General features: G+C 40.6%; 1 protein-coding gene across 3 annotated transcripts in view; it reads right to left on the bottom strand.

Annotated features, from left to right (window-relative positions):
- Positions 1–20001, bottom strand: part of VPS41 (VPS41 subunit of HOPS complex) — a 150199-nt gene that overhangs the window by 16778 nt on the left and 113420 nt on the right. For all 3 annotated transcript variants that reach the window (XM_067550401.1, XM_067550400.1, XM_067550402.1), the window contains 4 exons: positions 19709–19846; positions 13070–13124; positions 9832–9972; positions 5371–5507 (listed from right to left, as the gene is read on the bottom strand). In XM_067550401.1, the coding sequence (XP_067406502.1) occupies positions 5371–5507; positions 9832–9972; positions 13070–13124; positions 19709–19846 (471 nt within the window). The remainder of the gene's footprint in view (positions 1–5370; positions 5508–9831; positions 9973–13069; positions 13125–19708; positions 19847–20001) is intronic.

Below are 20001 nucleotides of genomic sequence, written 5' to 3'. Positions count from 1 at the left end.
ATGAAGGGCTGAGTTGTATTCTTCCAAACAGACAAAGCTGATCAAACCTGATGCTTAACACTCATCATCGTGGCGAATCCCAAAGATACGTGGCCGGTGTGCAAATTGAGCACTACTTGGACTGATCTCTGGCAAGGTGCTTCAGGTGGGCTGATTTATATTCAATTTATGTCCAACACTGGCAGTCTTGTTGTGCCACTGAAGCTCTTGATGCCCATGGGGTCACCAGATGCATAGTGGCATTCCTTGGTAGTATACTTTGGAATTAATTGGTCTTCGATTCTTTTATGTTCATACCAAGAAATCTGCCGAAATGGAAGCAGTGCTGATGGAAGCAGTTCCTGGGTTTGGCTTTGGATATTGGCATTTCCTTATCTTGTCCTGCCACTTCATATGCAGTAGCTGATTGAGACAAGAATTGAAAATGTCCATATGGTGTTCTTCAGCCTTCATCAGTGCCCACGTCTTACTTCCATATAACCATGGTTCTGTATGAGCTGCAGTTTTGGAACAAGCTTGATGTCAGAACATTCCTCACAGAGATTGCTGAAGAGCCTGAAACATGGCAGCAGTTGCTACTGTATGAGCACTCACATCTTTTGAGCATCCTCCAGCACTGCCTAGGGCACTGCTTAAATATTTGACAGCTGCTACCTGCTCGATTTCCTAACCGGACAAGTTAATATTGAGCTGGTTGTAATCTGAAGGCTGTTTGATGATACTGTCCAGCAACTTAATTTTATCTGGATTGATAATCAGACCAATGCATGCTGTTTCTTGCCTGACTAGATCAGCCATCAGTCGTGGCAAATCCAAACTGAGCCAATGAGACTATCATTGGTGTATTCAAGATCCCAAAGCAGAATGGTGTTCAGCTCAATGCCACCAACAGTTGCCTCCTCAAGCTTATCCATCAACTAATCAATGCCGATACCAAACAATGACAGAATGCAGAATGCAGCCTTGCCAAACTTTCGTGGAGACAGGCCACCACACCATCTATCTGCTACTGACTTGAACGCAGCTTCCTGTTTCATTGTAGAGCTCTTCCATCAATGACACTATCTTCCCTGAGATGCCTGTTCAGATCCCACAAACTTGCTCCATGCACTGAAACAAAGGCCTAGTGGATGTCTGTAAATACTGTTGTACATGACTTATTAAATTCAGCTATCTTCTCAAAATGAGGTCTCAAGGCAAAGATCTGGTCGACAGTGGAATGATCAGTTCTGTAGTGACACTGAGTATCCTGGACTTTGCCACCAAGGGCATTGTTGATTTGATAAATTAACATGGAAGCGAAGACTTTCCCTGGGACTGACAATAGCGTAATACTTCTATAGCTGCTACATTCAGCCTCATCACCCTTTTTGAACAGATGCAGAATAACCCCCTTCTTCCAGTCACTGGGGATGATACTAGTATGCCTTATGGTCTGGGAGAGTCTATGCAGTCACAATGCAACAATCCTCTTACCTCTCTTCAGAAACTCAGGAGTAATGCTACACTCCCTTGGTGCCTTCCCAGATTTCAACTGATGGGCTGTGATCTGAATCTCTTCTTGATTGAAGTAGGTGGCTCTACTGGAACTTCCAGCCCCGCAAGTGGAAGAAGTGTCTGGCTGGCGAGTCTTGCCCACATGTTCAGGGTTTAGCTGAACGCCATATTTGGGGACGGGAAGGAATTTTCCCCCAGGGCAGATTGGCAGAGGCCCTGGGGTTTTTTTGCCTTCCCCTGTAGCATGGGGCACGGTTCACTTGCTGGTGGATTCTCTGTTCCTTGAAGTCTTTAAATCATGATTTGAGGACATCAGTAACTCAGTCATAGGTTAGGAGTCCATTACAGGAGTAGGTGGGTGAGGTTCTGAGGTCTGCGTTGTGCAGGTCAGACTAGATGATCATAATGTTCCCTTCTGACCTTTGAATCTATGAGTCTATGAGAGGGACAGCAAGTAGTGGACAACTGAGAAGCATCTTGAAGTTATTTTTCCATTGATGCAACTGATCCTGCAGATTCTGGCCAATATGGCCATCCTGATTCCTTATTGAACTAGCTGGTGCTACCTTCCCCAGCAGACACTGTAAAATTGAACACAGGGTGCGGAGACTGTGCCTGGAAGCAGCCTGCTCTAAACATGGGTTGTGTTAGTTGGCCATCACAATTCCTTATCTTTCGTACACAATGACTTGATGATTTTCTGAAGTCAAACCCGTGCAGCCTTAGCTTTTACTCTCGACAAATGTCTTTGAAGACCCAAATTGAAGCCTTGCTTTTTATTTAGCTCCAACTGCTGTAAGCTCCTCCCTGATCCATGGATGAAGTTTAAAGGACTGAAGCCCCAGCACTGAGCTTGCAGCAGCCATTACTGATTACTTGAAACATCGCCTTTCCTCCTCAGATGAAAGAGAGAGTAAGACTTCAATCGTTAATGCCTTACGCACTTCAGAACAGAAAGCCGTCCAATAGTTCGGTTGTAATAAGAGCTTTTGGTTGAAGAGGACTAATTTCGGCCCATTAACTGGCCACCTTCAAAACTGGGGAAATCTAAAAGAATGAGGATTGATATTTTATGCTTACTACACGTACACTCCCACAAGTGCAGGAAATTCACTCATTACTCGCTCATTTTAGATCCCAAGAGTTCTCAAAGGGTTAGAAAATAAGGAGGCCATTTAGTTAATATCATACAGATAAATACTTTCGGAGTAGAATAGTTTTTCCTTTGTGGAATCAAGAGAAGAAAATTTTGACAAAGCCAACATGGTCTCCAGGGTACCAGCCTGGGATTCAGGGGAATTCTCAGCTATGCCACTCACTTTTTGTTCGACCTTTGCATAAGGTTTAATCATCTCTGTTCTCAGTCTCCCCATTTGGAAAATGAGATGTAATTGTGAGTAAGCATAACTGAAGTGCTTTTTGATTAAAAATAGCATAAAGACTTGAGCCTTATTATTATTATTATTATTATTAATAAGATATGGCAAACAGATCATTTGGTTTGCTGTACAAATCTGAAGAGTCAAATACACAAGGCGAGATCCTCAGCTGGTATAAATCAGCATAGTTTGACTGAAATCAATGGAGAGACATCAGTTTTTATCAGTGGAGAATCAGACACATGGAATCCAGACCTTGTTTGCAAAGTTGCATTTTACACCATCAATGACATTTTAGCAGTAGTTTTATTTCAAGCAGTAGCTTATGGATTCTTTTGTAAGGAGAACTAGCCCCTGTGTTATTTTTCTTTTGCTATACAGCTGTAAGAGCAAGCCAAACATAAATTTCCTTAAGCCACCCCCCCATTTCTATTAGCTCTAGGAGAGATATATGTTAGCCCTACAGCTATCTGGATCTATTCAAAATGAAATCACTTAAATCAAATAAATCACTTAAAAATCACAAAACATTTCAAGGCTAATAGATATCCATTTGCATAGTTTATAATAGGTGCCTTTTATCCTAAAATAATTTATTTAAAAGTTATTTGAAGACAAAATGAAAACAGTAAATTTCCCTTTAAGAGCATATCCAACATTTATAGTTATTACATTTGCTTTTATTTAAGTTACATTACTGCCACTTAGCATGCCAGGTATGTTATGTAAACTGGATCTCTAGTGCTGCTTATGGTATAGGTCAGGCTACCATAGTCTACTGTGATTTCAACAGAATGCTGTTAACAACAGAACCAGCAGCGCAGGTGGCAGGGAGTCCTATCAGTAATGAAGAGGTTACTACATGAATGCTGCATTTACTATTACACTACATTAAAAAGTAATTATATCCGATCAAGTCAGTGCAAATCACTACAGATCGCAAGTGATTATATAATTAAATATACAAATATATGTTGTAATCACTTCCATTTAATGACAGTGCAACTAAAAGTAGAGAGAATTCACTGCTTAAAAAGTTTCCTTAGCTATTGAAAAGCACTATCTAAAATGTATGTGGTAAATAAGGAGTAAGCTTTCAAAGACTTAGGACCTGCTTACTTGAAAGGCCACCTTTCCCCATGAAGAGAGTATTGTATAAAATACTCTCTTTCCCCATGCCATTTTACCACAGCCTGCAGTCAGCAGATATACTCAAGCTGGATCCCCTTTTGATTCATCAAACAAGGGAGTTCGGATAAAAAATTCTTGACAGGCCTGTGGAACAAGCCTGTCACCTTAGGCTGAAATAATCAGGGACTGCTGATCTTTGTGGCATCCTACAGGGCCCATCTTTCTACCCAGGTGTCCTAGAGGGCAAGGGAGGATAGAAGTGATTGTTTGAGCAACAGAATTTTGGTATAATCAACCTATAGGGTTATGTTTCGGATGCAGCATTTCTGGGACTTTATTTTCATCACATTATTATTTTAAACAATGACAAAGGTTTCTAAAGTAGCTGATGGGCACCTTTTTTTAGTTTATTATAAACAGCAATCAAATCAATTGAGTGCTTACTTGTGTGCATGCATCCAAATATGTAGGACATACCTGAATTTCCATATCCCACAAAGAGTAATTTCCTTGTGCACAAAAGTATGTGGGTTTTTCACGACACCCAGGGAAACTGACTTGATTTGCAAAATTCACTTCCTTTTATTTAGCACAGGATACTTTGTGGGTAACATTAGAATCTAGCACAGGTCTCACTGATACTCCTCATGCTTCACCTTGTCTTGGACAGACCAAAAAGAGTGCTGGTCACAGGAGAACTCCCCAGACGTGATGTAATGAAGAGAGTATTGTATAAAATAATCCAAAGCCACTAGGATATCTCCAATTCCGCTTAGCAGTCAGGATGTGGGATAGAGGAGAGAGTCAGAATTGTGCCACAAAAATCAGTGTGAAGTCCTGAACTCACTTCTAATATTTCTGTCAAGATTCTGTATCAACACATGGCAACATTGAGGCTATGTCTATGCGATAAGCCAGGGTTGTGATTCCCCTGCTTGTGCAAACATACTCGATAGCCATGTAGCTGCGGTAGTAGGGGTAATGGCAATGGAGGCATGACTGAGCCATGACAAGTACATACCCACTACTTTCAAGTGGGTTTGTCATGGCTGAGCCATGCCTCTCTTCCTGCTACCAGTGCTAATGTGGCAATGCTGCTATTTATACTTACGCTAACTCCATGAGAACTAGTGCGAGTATGTGTACACAAGTAGGAGAATCACACCCCTAGCTCGTAGTGTAGACAAAGATTGAGTCAAAATAATGTAGTGTCACAACACAAACATGTCAATATAATAAGTCATGATTATCTGATTTACTCTGTGGCCATCTCTGACTGTTCAATGACAAAGTTGTTTTTCAGTTCATTTGAAGCTGAGTGCCACAGAGGTAGAGATAAAAAGAGCACGCAAGCTGAATTTACCTGCAAATTGTAATCCTGGAGGATTTTCACCAGTGAATCTCTCAAATTAGGAATCTCCATGCCTTCCTTAATGCGGTGAATCAGAAGAATGGGGTCAACATGGGTTCCAATGTTGTTTAACAAGCCAGTAATAAAAGCTGTAGAAAAAAAGATGTAAAAAAAGTTGTCAGATCAACCCCCAATAAGATCACACCACTCTTCTATTTGGCATAACAGCCAATAGCCTTCTGATGATTTTATGACAGCTCTTTCCTTAAAAGGCAATGTTAAGACATTCATATATTTCTTGCATACATCTCCCTTAAGGAAGAAAAGAGGCCGTACCATGATTGGCAGACTAACAAAAAAGAAGTCTTTGAGCCTCTGAAAAGGAAACCCAGAGTATTTAATGGGGCAAGTCTTCAAAAGAGAACAAAAATGTGGGTGGTGGGTCCATGGGGTGGGCCCACATCATCTTTTTGGGCTGAGCCCAGCGTGGTTACATAGGTAGTCTGGCCACCAGATACTTGCCTAACACCACCCCAGGCGTGGCTCCAGGGGTGGGTCCTGATATCCCTATTCCGGTGAAGTTCGTGGGGGACTTCAATACCCATGCGGGGAATGATAGAGCTAACTGGAGGGGAGTGATTGGGAGGAACGGCCTCCCTGATCTGGACTCAAAAGGTGAGTTTTTAATGAACTTCTGTGAGAGTCATATATCATCCGTAATGAACACCATATTCAAACACATATTTGCTCACAAATGAACCTTGTATCAGAGGACCTTGGGCCAAAGATCGGTGATCGATTTCATAGTCATTCCATCAGACTTAAGACCATAAATTCTGAGCACTCAAGTGAAGAGAGGAACAGAGTTGTCAACCTATCACTACTTGGTGGTGAGTTGGATTCGATACAGGAGATGCCGGTCAGATAGACACAGGAGGCCCAAATGATCATTGTGGGTCACCTGGGAACATCTGGTGAAGGACCCTGTGAGGAAAGACTTCAATTCCCACTTGCGGAAGAATTTCTCCTGCATTATGTGCAAGGTCTTGGACATTGAGCCCGAGTGGATCATGTTCAAGGCCTCAATCATTGAGGCAGCCATGAAAAGCTGTGGCCTGAAGGAGATTGGTGCCTCCCATGGTAGCAACCCGAGGACTTGCTGGTGGACACCTGTGGTGAGGAAATTGTCAAGGCGAAGGACGCGGTCTTCCGAAAAATGCTCGTGAATTGGACTCATAATACAACTGAGAAGTACCGGCTGGCTAGGAGGGCTGCAGCTGCAGCAGTCAGTGAAGCAAAACCCCGGGCATGGGAGGAGTTTGGAAAGACCATGCAGAAAGACAGAATGACTACCGGATGGCCTCAAAGGTGTTCTGGCAAACCATTCATTACCTTAGTAGGGGTCGACAAGATGTTGCTTAGGCTGTTCTCAACAAGGGTGATGAGAAGATTGTTGAGAGGTAGAACAAGCACTTTGAGGAACTCCTCAACCCAGTGGACATGTCCTCTTTTCAGGAGGCAGTGCCAGAAATCCCCAGTGGGATCAGATCTATTTCTGATTATTAGGTCTCTATGGCAGTAAAGTGCCTTCATAGCGGTAAGGCAGCAGGTGTGGATTCGATTCATCCAGAGATGCTGAAATCACTAGACAAAGTTGGGGTGTCATGGTTAACAGCCTCTTCAATGTTTCATGGATGGTGGGTGCAGTACCTCAGGATTGGCAGTACTGATCTTTAAGAAAGGAGTCCAGAGTATTCCAACTAGAGGGAGATCACACTTTTCTCAGCCTCCCCAGTGAAGCCTATGTCAGGGTGTTGGAGAAGAGGCTACACTCATTAGTTGAACCTTGGATTCAGGAGGAACAATGCGGTTTCCATCCTGGATGAGGAACAATAGACCGGCTCTTTGCTCTCTCGCAGATACTCGAAGGGTTGTTGGAGTTTGCTAACCAGGTCTACCTTTGTTTTGTAGACCTGTAGAAGGCTTATAACTGCATTCCCCAAGATGTCCTGTGGGAACTGCTGTGGGAGTATGACATGCCAGTGCTGCTGCTGCATGCTAACCGGTCCCTCTATTCCCAGAATGTAAGTTGTGTTTACGTTCTTGGCATTAAGTGGAGTTCATTCAAGGTGGGTGTTGGACTCCATGAAGGATGTGTCCCGTCTCCACTCCTGTTCTTGACCTTCATTGACATGATATCAAGGTGCAGTTGAGTTGGGGAGCATATCCAGTACGGGGACTTGGAGGTGGCATCTCTGCTCTTTGCAGATGATGTCCTTCTTCAAACTGTGATCTCTGAAATGCACTTGAACACTTCGCTGCCCACTGTGAAGCAGCTGGATGAGAATCAGCACCTCCAAAACGGAGGTCATAGTTTTTTCCAGGAAGAAAATGGAGCGTTCTCTCCAAGTGAAGGGGAAGCAGCTGCCCTTAATGGAAGAATTTAAATATGTAGGGATCTTGTTCACGAATGATGGTAAGCAGGAGCGCGAGATTGACTGGCAGATTGGTGCAGCGGTGGCAGTAATGTAGGCATTGTACTAATCTGTTGTGGTGAAGCGGGAGCTGAGTTTTCAGATGAAGTTCTTGGTTCACAGGTCAATCTATGTCCTTATCCTCACCTATGGTCATGAACTTTGGGTAATGACCAAAAAGATGAGATTGCAGGCACAAGTAGTGGAAATGAGGTTTCTCCGCAGTGTTGTTGGGCTGATTCCCTGAGATAGGGTGAGGGGCTCGGCTATTCGGGAAAACCTTGGAGTAGAGCCGCTACTCCTCCAGATTGAGATGTCAGCAGAGGTGTTTTGGACACCTGATAAGGATGCCCCTGATAGGTTTCCTTTGGAATTCTACCGGCCATGTCCCACTGGGAGGAGGCCCCGAGTCTGACATGCTGGAGGGATTATATCCCCCAGCTGGCCTGGGAACACCTGGGAATCCCCCAGGAGGAGCTAAAACCTGTTGCAGAAGAAAGGGAGGTCTATTCTATACTCTCCTTGCTGCCACTGCAACCCTCACCAGGAAAAGTGGTATAAAGGAAAAGAAGAAGTGTGCCCATGGCTGAATGTTTTGGGGCACTTGAACACACTGAGCCAGGAGGTTCATTTCAATGCATGATTACTTTGGAAGCATGGGATAGAGAATTAAACATTTTTCAAGCACATCTGTGAACTTCACGTAGCCTTTTCCTACAGGATTGAACTGCTGTTTCATGCAGTGTTGAGGAGAGCCTTTTGCTCCACCCCTCTATGCTCTTTGCCAATCAGCTGCCCAAATGGAGCTCTCGGGAGGAAACAACTCAAGACCCAGCTTCCCTATGCCCAGGAATTGAGGAAGTCCACTTGAGTGGTTGCATGCAAAGGTAAAGGGGGCTGGTATAATTCTCAGGGTGGTGTGGGGTCTTTTTCTCCACTTGTTCAGGAATTGAACACCTGAGCATTTCATCTTTAAAATCCTTAAAGTCTCCTGAAACTTTCAGTAATAGTGCTAATTAGTATCATGCTTGATGATGGTTTTCTTCATGATATGGTTTCTGCCCATCAAGTATTAGACTTGAGAAAACCAAACGCATCTCTCTCAGTTTAAGAAATGGTAATGACTTCTGGTTACCTGGTTCTGGTTTGAATTAGTGGCCAAATGGTGAAAGCACAGTATCCCAGCAGTAATCGAATGAGCCATTCAGTGCCTCGAAAAAGGGGTGCCGAATTGAGAGTTTTATAGCCCTGGCTTTAGAAAGAGGACAGTCATGCACTGTAGGTAATTTTAAAGATTCTTTGAGTGATTTAAGTTCCCAATGATATATTATCTCCAGAATCCTCTCTCTAATAAAAAAATGATATAGTGTTGAGATTCTGGCAGCAACCTAGCTAAACTGTAAACCCAGAACAGATGCTCTGACCAGGGCAAATGGGAAAAAAACATCACACAATAAAAATTGAAGATCTTTTGTTTTCACCAGACAAAGTAAAGAATGCAACACATTTAATCGGGTGAAAGGATGAAAAGATCTAGGCTGTTCTTTATTTTCAGAAATTTGCAAAGTGACACATAATCCATAGGAAAACGTATGTAATAGTTCTAACTTTCTGTCAATGTAGCCTGAAGATCAACTTTTCTGGAGGTATAAAAACACATCCTCACTTCATACCAACTTAAAAGAAATACACTATTTCATGAATTTCTGTAGGTAACAATACATTTACTAACAGCTGTAGGACAGCTTCAGATGCTTAAATACTTGCCCTTTCTCACCTCCAGATACTGCAATACTACAGGATTTTTTCCTCAGCATGCTAAAATTAAAAACGATAACACTGCAATACAACTCATTGCTCTAGGCAACCTGGCATGGCTCCAAAAAGAATCTGAACGTATTCTTTTTGCCATGCACAGGGATAATTCTATCCCTCCCCCACATCTTATTTAATTTTACCAAGCACACATCCAAAGCTGCCTGGAGCTTATTCTACTTACGTGGTTTGTCGATGGAATATAAAATGAGATCTTCCCATAGTTCTCCATCATCTTGTTCCTTGGCAAATTCAATAGCCTTATCTACATCATGCAATTCTTCCATTATCATCTTCAGCGCACTACGGCTATTACCCATTCTGCCTAGAAGGAAAAAAGGAAGTATGGGAATTATAAAAACACAAAAGAAAACTGTGCAGAAAGCACCCAGTGATAAGCCTCTGTATTGTCGATACTGTTCTTGGTTCATGAACAACAGCGTGAAGTCTTAGACCCCAGTTCAGCCAAGCATGGGCCTCACTTTAACCACATGCACAAGTCCCTTATTATTCAACAATGTATTTAATCATGTACTTAATTACAAGTCTCTTCTCAAGTCCCATTATATTACACAGGATTGTGGCACATGCTTTAGTGCTTTGAGCGCACGCGCACGCACACACACACACACACACACGTTCTCCTCCCCTCCCTCCCCCCAAAATCTCTAAATGGGCCTGATCTTCCAAAGATGCTGAACATTCATATCTCCCCTCAAACGTCCAATTTCACAGGGAGTTCTAGGTGCTCAGCCCCTCTGAAAATTGGACCCTCTTTGTCTCTGGTTAACAAGAATTGTGTAAGGTCTGTGAATGCTGATCAGGTGTTTTAAATCCTCATATTGTCACAGATTTATCACTGCTAAAATGATCTACTTTAATTCCACTGACGCTTTTGATGTCTACTAGTAATCTTAACAGGGGCAACAATTTGCATAGGGACTGCTCTACACATTTCTGCTCTGAATGGACATCATATAGTCTTCCCTCATTCCCACTCTCCGCCTTTTTCCACTGCTTCTCCCTTATGGAAAAAAATCAGCAATTAAGAAATTCAGATACGTTAAATAATAATACGACTAAACTGCAATGGCTATAAAATACTTGGATTAAATATCTGTTGTATTGAACAAACATATTCAGTCTTTTCTGAAAACAAGAGTTCCTCCCCACCTGCAACATATATACCAAACATTTTTCATATTAAATGGAGAATCCATTAGGTAAATTTCCTGTTCTGTTCTGCCCACCACAGCTTTAATACAAATACATACTGTCCTGGAGTCTTACAATTCCTCCCATCCTGAAGAGGGGTCCCTACCCTGCTGAGACAATTCCATTACACGATAGAGTACTTTAAAAAATATATAAGACAAAAAAAGGCTCACTATTTTCTTGCAGGGCAGGTGGAATTTGGAGTTCCAAGACAGTAAGCAAAATCAAAGTTTTTTTTTTGGGGGGGGGGGGGAGAAAATCAGACAACTTCTCTTTTCCTGGATCTTCTCTTACTTTAAAATATAGATAATTTTTTAAAAGAAAGCACTCATTTCATGATATAAAGACACATAATAAATAATACAGTGGTTTTTTAAAATTATGAGGAGAGGCTGAGGGAACTGGGCTTGTTTAGTCTGCAAAAGAGAAGAGTGAGGGGGGATTTGATAGCGGCCTTTAACTACCTGAAAGGGGGTTCTAGGGAGGATGGGGCTAGGCTGTTCTCGGTGGTGGCAGATGACAGAACAAGGAGCAACGGTCTCAAGTTGCAGGGAGGGAGGTCTAAGTTGGACATTAGGAAAAAGTTTTTTACTAGAGGGTAATTTTTAAAAGAATCTCCATCCTTAGAGGTTTTTAAGCACTCAAAGCCCTGGTTGGGATGATATAAAGACAGCAGGGGGTAATAAATAATACAGTGGTTTTTAATATTCTATGATTCTATGATTCTATGAGAACATAAGAATGGCCATATTGGGTCAGACATATGTTCCATCTAGCTCAGGAACCTGTCCTTTGACAGGGGCCAGTGACAGATGATTCAGAAGGAATGAACAGAACAGGGTGATTATTAAGTGATCTATCATCCAGTCCCAGTTTCTGGCAGTTATTAGTTTAGGATTTCTAATGCTTAGCCCCTCTGAAAATCGGATGCTCACTATATATGGTTAACCCAGAGTATTGGAAAGCTTCCCTGACCATCTTGGCTAATTGCCACTGATAGACCTATCTGCCATGAACTCATCTAACTCTTTTTTGAACCCAGTTGTATTTTTGGCCTTCACAAAAACCCCAGGCAACAAATTCCACAGGTTGACTGTATGCTGTGTGAACAAGTTCTTCTCGATGTTTGTTTTAAACCTGCTGCCTATTGATTTCCTGGTTCTTGTGTTACGTGAAGGGGTGAATAACATTTCCTTACTTTCTCTACACCAATCATGATTGTATAGACATCTATCATATCCCCCCTCAGTCATCTCTTTTCTAAGATTAACAGTCCCAGTCTTTTTAATGTCTCCTCGTATGGAAGCTGTTCCATACCCCTGATCACTTTTATTAACCTTCTCTATATCTGTTCCAGTTCTAACATATCTTTTTTGAGATGGGGTGACCAAAAGTGTACGCAGTATTCAAGGTGTGAGTGTACCACGGATTTATATGGTGGCATTATGATATTTGCTGTCTTATCTATCTCTTTCCTAATGGTTCCTAACATTGTGTTAGATTTTTTAAATACCACTGCACACTGAGCAGATGTTTTCAGAGAACTATCCATGATGATTCCAAGATCTCTTTCTTGAGCAGTAACAGCTAATTTACACCCCATCATTTTGTAAGTACAATTGGGATTAGGTTTTCAAATATGCATTACATTGGATGCCTTTTTGCCTCTAACCGCCTCTCTCTTTTATGCTGTTGTTTCACCATGGTGGCGCTTTTTTTTTTTTTAATTAGATTTGGGGCATATATTTAGTCTGAATCTCTTATGGTGTTTTAAAATAGTTTCCACGCATCTTGAAGACATTTCATTCCTGTGACTCCTTTTTAAAAATTTCTGTTTAATTAGCTTCTTCATTTTTCTATTGTTCCCTTTTTGATTGTTCCCTTAATGCTTCTGTGGTGGGTTTCGTTGGTATTTTCTCCCTTATAAGAATGTTACATTTAACTACATTATGGTCACTATTACCTAAAGGTTCAGCTATATTCACCTCTTGGACCAAATCCTGTGCTCCATTTAGGACTAAATCCAAAATTGCCTGTCACCTTGTGGAGGATAGATATGTATGGTAGTTTTATTGACTACACACCACCTTTGTTTTTGGGAGAATAAGTGTATTAAATGACAGGACTTAATGCTCAAATTTTCACAGCACAAACTTTATGACAAGATTAAAATTATGTTGCAATTTATTACAATGAAAGTTACTTACTCAGAAGATAGACTGTCTCTTCTACAAAGTTCCTCTGTTGGCAGATCTCAAGAGCCTTAAATTTCAGAGAGGGGGGAAAAAAGAGAATATTGGGAATCAAGCCATAATATTTATAATTAATGTTACAAAGGCTAAGAGATACTTTTCTATAAAGATGCATTACTCATCTGGACAGGCAAACAGCTCCCTCAATATACATTGGCAGAGCTTTCAGAATTAATTAAAAGAGACTTTTTGGCACATCTTCCCTCTGATTTGTTGTCATTATTTTGGAGGTGAAAAGGGTAGGGTTCTTAATGCTACAGTTTGGGTTCTACCAAGGACCCAGACTTAGGAATATCCTCAAGACTCACATTCTTGGGGCAAGCATGGACTTAATGAAACAGACTACAGGAGGGATTCTAACATTTTTTCATAGCATGGACCACATCTTAGTAGAGGGATTGCCTCACAGATCTTCCCCCCTTCCATTCCAATTGTGTAACATCCTAAAGGAAACTACAGTAATGGCTTACATGGAAAAATACTAATACTATTTTAGCTGCCTTTTTATGTCATTTTGCAGATGGACACAAGTAGGAAATCCCGCACCATAGGACCAGCAAACTCTCCACAGACCACCAATGTTCCAAGTTTGGGAACAACTGGCCCATGGGAAGAAAGGTTCTGGCCAAAGGACACTCGCAATAAGCCCTCCTCCTGGCCAACTGACAGAGAAAGTAGCTCCTCCTCTTCCACATCCTGAACTAGAGAAAGTCACCCTGAAACTAGTAATTGCCACTGATGGTCCGCCATGAACTTATCTAATTCTTTTTTGAACCCAGTTGTATTTTTGGCCTTCACAACAACCTCTGGCAACAAATTCCACAGGTTGACTGTAAAAACGTACTTCTGGATGTTTGTTTTAAACCTACTGCCTATTAATTTCCTGATTCTTTTGTTATGTGAGGGTTGAATAACCCTTCCTTACTTTCTCCACACCAATCATGATTGTATAGACATCTATCATATCCCCCCTCAGTCATCTCTTTTCTAAGATTAACAGTCCCAGTCTATTTAATTTCTTCTCATATGATAGCTGTTCCAAACCCCTGATCATTTTTGTTGACTTTTCTGTATCTGTTCCAGTTCTAACATATCTTTTTTGAGATGGGGTGACCAGAAGTGCACGTAGTATTCAAGGTATGGGTGTACCATGGATTTATATGGTGGCATTATGATATTTGTTGTCTTATCTATCCCTTTCCTAATGGTTCCTAACATTGTGTTAGATTTTTTAAATACCACTGCACACTGAGCAGATGTTTTCAGAGAACTATCCACGATGATTCCAAGATCTCTTTCTTGGGTAGTAACAGCTAATTTAGACCCCATCATTTTGTAAGTATAGTTGGGATTATGTTTTCAATTAGTCAGAATGAAGAAACCAACATTTGCAGGTACTCTAATGAAGTTACATATAGTACCAAAAAAAAAAAAAAAAGGATGGGGAAGAAGGCAAAAGAGGAAACAGGTCAAGTAATCTGTATTAGTAGATTAAACTATAATAAGCGTCAAGCTTTTGAAAATGAGGTTTTCTTCCACCCACCCAGGTGAAGTAGGACAAAGGTTATATGATTTCTTGGTAGCTCATTCAGACATCCGTAAATTCAGGGAATGAAACTCATCATCTTTGTGGGGGTACCCTGGTGCAGCAATGCTGATGTCAATGGAGCTGCACCAATTTATACAGCAGGGAATTTGATTCATGGAGATCAAAAGGAGAAGAATATAAGATTACAGTCAGATACAGGTGTGGATTAAGTCTCCCTCCACCTCTCACATAGCTCTGTATGGACTGAAACATAGAAGAGAGAGAAAGGGACCTCCTGTTGCACATAAAGTCAGATGGGGAAATTCTCCACACTATCTATTGAAAAAAGCCCCCAAGCAAACAAGTGAATAAGGTTATAACCATAGCTGACTAGTCCTTTTTCACCATGAAATGAAGTATAAGGTAAAAATAGACAGGTCTTCAATATTATTGCATCTTGCATGTTTATACACTATAATCTTCCCTCTAGAGGGAAGCAGAGAACATAAATACTTCTTTTGTTGTTTCTCTGATACAATGACAGCTGTGAAATTGCACTGAATAATGGTGCTTTTTTCCTCTCAGAAAGGTTTTAAATAAGAGAATAATTTCTTCCTGGCCAATTTATCACTGATTGATAGTGAGAGAGTGGATTTATACCTCTATAATATGGACCTATACAATTTATACAGCACATCTGCTTAATTGGAGCTGAAAACATTGGTAAATTGTAAATTTTTGTTCCTCTCAATTATTTCTCAGAAGTGTGAAGGGCTAAAGTGATGGTAAATTCAATAATGTTATTTGTAAACTGCCTTGGCAATTTTTCTTTTTTCTCTATCCACTTTCTTGCTGAAAATGTAGTTAGTAAATGTAAACAAAATCTGTGGATTTTATGGGACTTTCATTCTAATGTAGCATTCTTTTCTTTTCTCACACTGAAAATCCGCTATTGCGTTGCCCGTTCCACAATCTCTCCAAGTCACACCATGCTCCACTTGCAGCAAAGGAGCACAGCAAACTGGCTTCAATTCTGCACTTGCCAAATTTGCACACACAGATTTTGCAGCATCATGGAGTGCATACAGAGGATAGAATATACATCAACAAAAAGTCATTTGCACAAAAAAACTGAAGCATAAATGGGCTTTGTACGTTCTATCAATGTAAATGCTATCTTCTGTATCTGTAAGTGGTGGTATACAAAATCTCATGTGAAAATGATTTGTGTGCATACAAGTGGAAGCTCAGTTGTATCCCACTTAAAAATTATTGTTAAAGTGTTGAAGAAATACAGCACCTATCATATATAACTTCTCAGACAGAGCCATGACTCCTGCAATAAAGCACAAGGCTGTGTCAGACTTAAAAGAACATTCAGGGTTCTTTTAAATTATTTAATTTAATTTACTTTTTACATTACATTACATTAATTTTACTTCAAGAACCTCAGACAGAAAACCTATATTGTAAGTGTATTGATTAGTCTTTTAGGTTGACAAAAAAAAGTCTGAGACAACCTAATGTGGCAATTTTTGTGTAATAACAACTTCAACCAAATTTGCTACTCTAAGAGAACATTTCCCAAGGTTTCTTGTGAAGGAAGGAAAGAGGTCTGTCAGTGTGGAATGTGAAAAAAGCAAAGCAAGTACAGTGCTGCTTATGTGTTTACAATGTCAATTAAATGCAAGGAGAAGTTATTATAAAATATTTTGTTTAAAAATGTACAGATAATTTAATCATTACATCTACATACATTGAGGATACGATGACCAGATGTCCTGATTGTATTGGGACAGTTCAGATATTCAGGTCTTTGTCTTATACAGGCACCTGTTAAACCTTCCTCTTCCCCCCTCCCCCATCCTGATTTTTCACACTTGCTATATGGTCCTCCTACTTGAGGGCCACTTTAGGTCATCCAGGATCCCAAACACAAAAGGTGAAATCCTGGCCCCATTGAAGTCAATGGGAGGAGTTATAGATCCAAAATTTGTGAGAGGGGAGTGGAAAGGATTAAGAATATGGTACTATGATGGAAATATGGTCAAGTAATTAAAGCACAGGATGAAGAGTTAGAATATCTTGGTTTTGTTTCAGGCTCTCCCACTTAATCACTGTTGCTTTGTCTAAGTTATTTAAAACCTACTTGGATCTCTGTAGTATGAGGATAAAAAGTACTTACCCACTTCAGAGGGTTTGTTCATGCATGTTTTTGTAAAGTACTTTGGGATTCTCAGACAGAAAACACTATAGAAGTGCAAAGTAATATTACATATTTAACCATACTGTATGGCCTTGAATTGAATATTAATTGTTTGACTTTCTTACTGAAAGCTTGCTGATCACTTTTAAATGGAATATAGTATTGTGTACACTACTTTACCTTTTGTGAAATAATAAGAATAATATGGCAGAGGATATCTGAGACTCTGAAACTGTTATGATCATTATGGACCTATGTATTTATACATCTTCTAAAGCAAAGATTATATAAACATGAATTTTCTCAAACATGGTTTATTAACCAAAATAGACCTTAACAGTTCCTTCTGAAGAGCATTTATAATTTAAATGCACATTCAGAGTATGTTATAAAATGCAGACCATTTAAGAGGGTGAAATGGTTCATCTTGCCATTGTTATGAAGTCTTGACCCAGTTATTTTTCTATGAAATTTTTTTTTGCTTAACAGCTAGAGGTAACTATGAAATTAGTGTAATAGACTTCTCTGAGCATAGATGCTATACAAGGGAGTCAGAATCAACAACAGAGTAACATCTAGTTTTATGCCCAAACCTATATCCTTCTACTACACAGATTAGCATAACAAGGGTTTGTTGTTATACTGTTATGTGCCTTTTGCTATCCCAGTGAAAATCTGACCATATCTAGCTAAATTATAGACCCTTGAAAAACTGCTGTTCGCACATGCTCAGCAGAGACTTGCTAGAGCTTCACAGCTAAACATTCCAAATGTTCTGCCCACGCTGGGCATGCCCCAGCCTGGGGCAGAGCAAGATTTCACCTGCAACTACAGCTCTAGACTGCTGCAGGCCATGCTGGGACTTTGTGTGTCACTCTGAAGCCTAAAGTGTCAATAGAATCAGTGTGCAGTGATGGAAGCAGCTACAAGCATGACTAGCGCTCTTGTTGTTCAGAATATCACTAGACTGTATCATCACTGGGTTTTGCAGACTGTTACCATCCAATTTTTAAGTTCTCAGCCATTTTGACCTTATGACTTACACCCGTTTGGTGTATAGCTACAGAAAAGCATGTTTCTATGCCATGCCAAGTGTCCTAGAACATTGTGACATCAGAGGTAACTCAACCAATCATCACACTTACTCCATAGCTCATCGGCATGCAACAATTTCATTGGTTATATGAGGGAAACTGCAGAGATGATGGATTACTTGGCCCAACTGCCACCAATACAAATCTCCCAGCACAACCTCCTCAAGACAAATCAACACAACCACTACACAACCAGCATATACGGTAACCCCAAACACAATCACTGACTGCAGCACAGCCCTCATTTGCCACCTACACAAATAAACACAACTCTCCCAGAACAACACAACCCATGCATAAATCAACACAACCACCCACAACACCACCACAATCACCACTCTGAAGCCCAGAATGTCAGCTGAATCAGTGTGAAGTGATGGAAACAGCTAGAAGCTTGGTTGAAAGCTCTTTTTTGTTTAGACTATCACCAGAGTCAAATCATCACTGGGACTTGTGGTCTGCTTCCACACAATTTTTCAGTTGTCAGCAATTTTTGACTTTTTTACAAATGACATTATGAATTACATCCTGTGGCAGCACAGGCTTTCAGATTCTTAAGTACATATGAAGTAGACAAGTACTGTACTCATTTTACAAATCAGCCACTTGAGGCACAAAGAAGAGAAATGATGTAACTAATGCCACAAAGGCCCTGATCCTCCAAGGAGTTATGCATGTGAGCAACTTTACTCATTTTAGGACTCCCACTGAAATCAATGAGACTTCTTATGTGTGTAAAGTTATTTATGTGCACACGAGTTTGCAGGATTAGGGCCAAAGTAATTTGGGAACAGAACCTCCTATCTCCAACTCTCTTGATGTAATTACAAGCCCATATTGTCTCACACAGGCCATATGAACTTTCTGGAAAAACAAAAAACAAAAACAAAAAAAAAAAACCCAAACAGAGGCATGATTAAGTTAAGTGAGGCATGCAGCAGCACCAGCCCATGCACATGGCACCCAAAATCCTGTCCTGCACGGTTTCCTCTTGTGACAACTCCCACAATTCTTTGTGGCTAAAGGACTGTGGAATTTGCTAGATCACAGGATAATTGTGTATGTTTTGCAGGAGTTGAGAAGTACAGCTCAAGGCAAATGAAGTTCCCCACTGCCCATCTTCGGTTAATGACCGTCATACAACCCAGGCTGAGTCTTAGGCTGAGCCTGTCAGTTTGCTCTCTGCCTTCACCCTGTGTCCTGCCACTGATATCAAAATAATACTGGCGGGCACCAGCCTTCAATCAGGAAGTGAAATCCGGGGTTGGGTGTGTGCGGGGGAGAGGGAAATCAGACTGAATCTCTTTAAACATTTAAATGAACTTTTTGTTTATTAACTCCATTCCCCTCTCCCAAAAGGATGTAAAATAGACCTAAAGTTTTACACATTTATAATAGCTAACTAAATACACACAATTAAATTACTAAAACTACAGCTGTATTTGCCCTGCTTTCAAGCCCTAAACTTTGCAATATGATTCTTGATTTCTTACTGCAAGCAAAGGCTACATAACTAGACACAGAATACCTCGGCCTACAGATAACTTTACATATGCAGCATGAAAAACAGAACTCAAGACCTTCTACTTCAAAAAAACCACAAACCTCTGCTTCTTGAGTAATGGAGAAACTCTGTTAGCTGTTATTATGTTGAGCAGTTCTCTTTTGATCCAGTAGAGGGCAGTGGTACACACTAACAAATTTTCAATGCAGCAAGCTGCTGACATACCAAGTCAAGAAAGACATCTCTGAGATTTCTGGCTTACCTTCTCTAACGGACAATGTGTGCTGTCTCTGAGAAATGGCAGCAGGTTTGTACGATCATATTCAGCATAGAGACTGATCTGTTTCTCATGGTACCTCTGTCCTTTATGATGGTCTCTTTTGAAAAGCTTATGCAAATACTGCAAGAACAAAAAGTATCAGAACCGAAATATTCATAAAATAATGTCATCACTGTGAAACCATCCCCATAAACCAACCTTATTAGTAACTTCCTTGAGACTGAACCAAAAAGTGCATTTCAGGTTAAAATGCAACTCTTATTAGAAGACTACTT

The sequence above is a fragment of the Emydura macquarii genome, unplaced genomic scaffold (genome assembly GCF_026122565.2).
Source record: "Emydura macquarii macquarii isolate MOO-44397 ecotype Brisbane River unplaced genomic scaffold, CSIRO-AGI_Emac_v2 contig_1263, whole genome shotgun sequence".
NCBI lineage: Eukaryota > Metazoa > Chordata > Testudines > Chelidae > Emydura > Emydura macquarii.
Note: the sequence above shows the minus strand (reverse complement) of the source record. Positions and strands in the feature narration are given on the sequence as shown.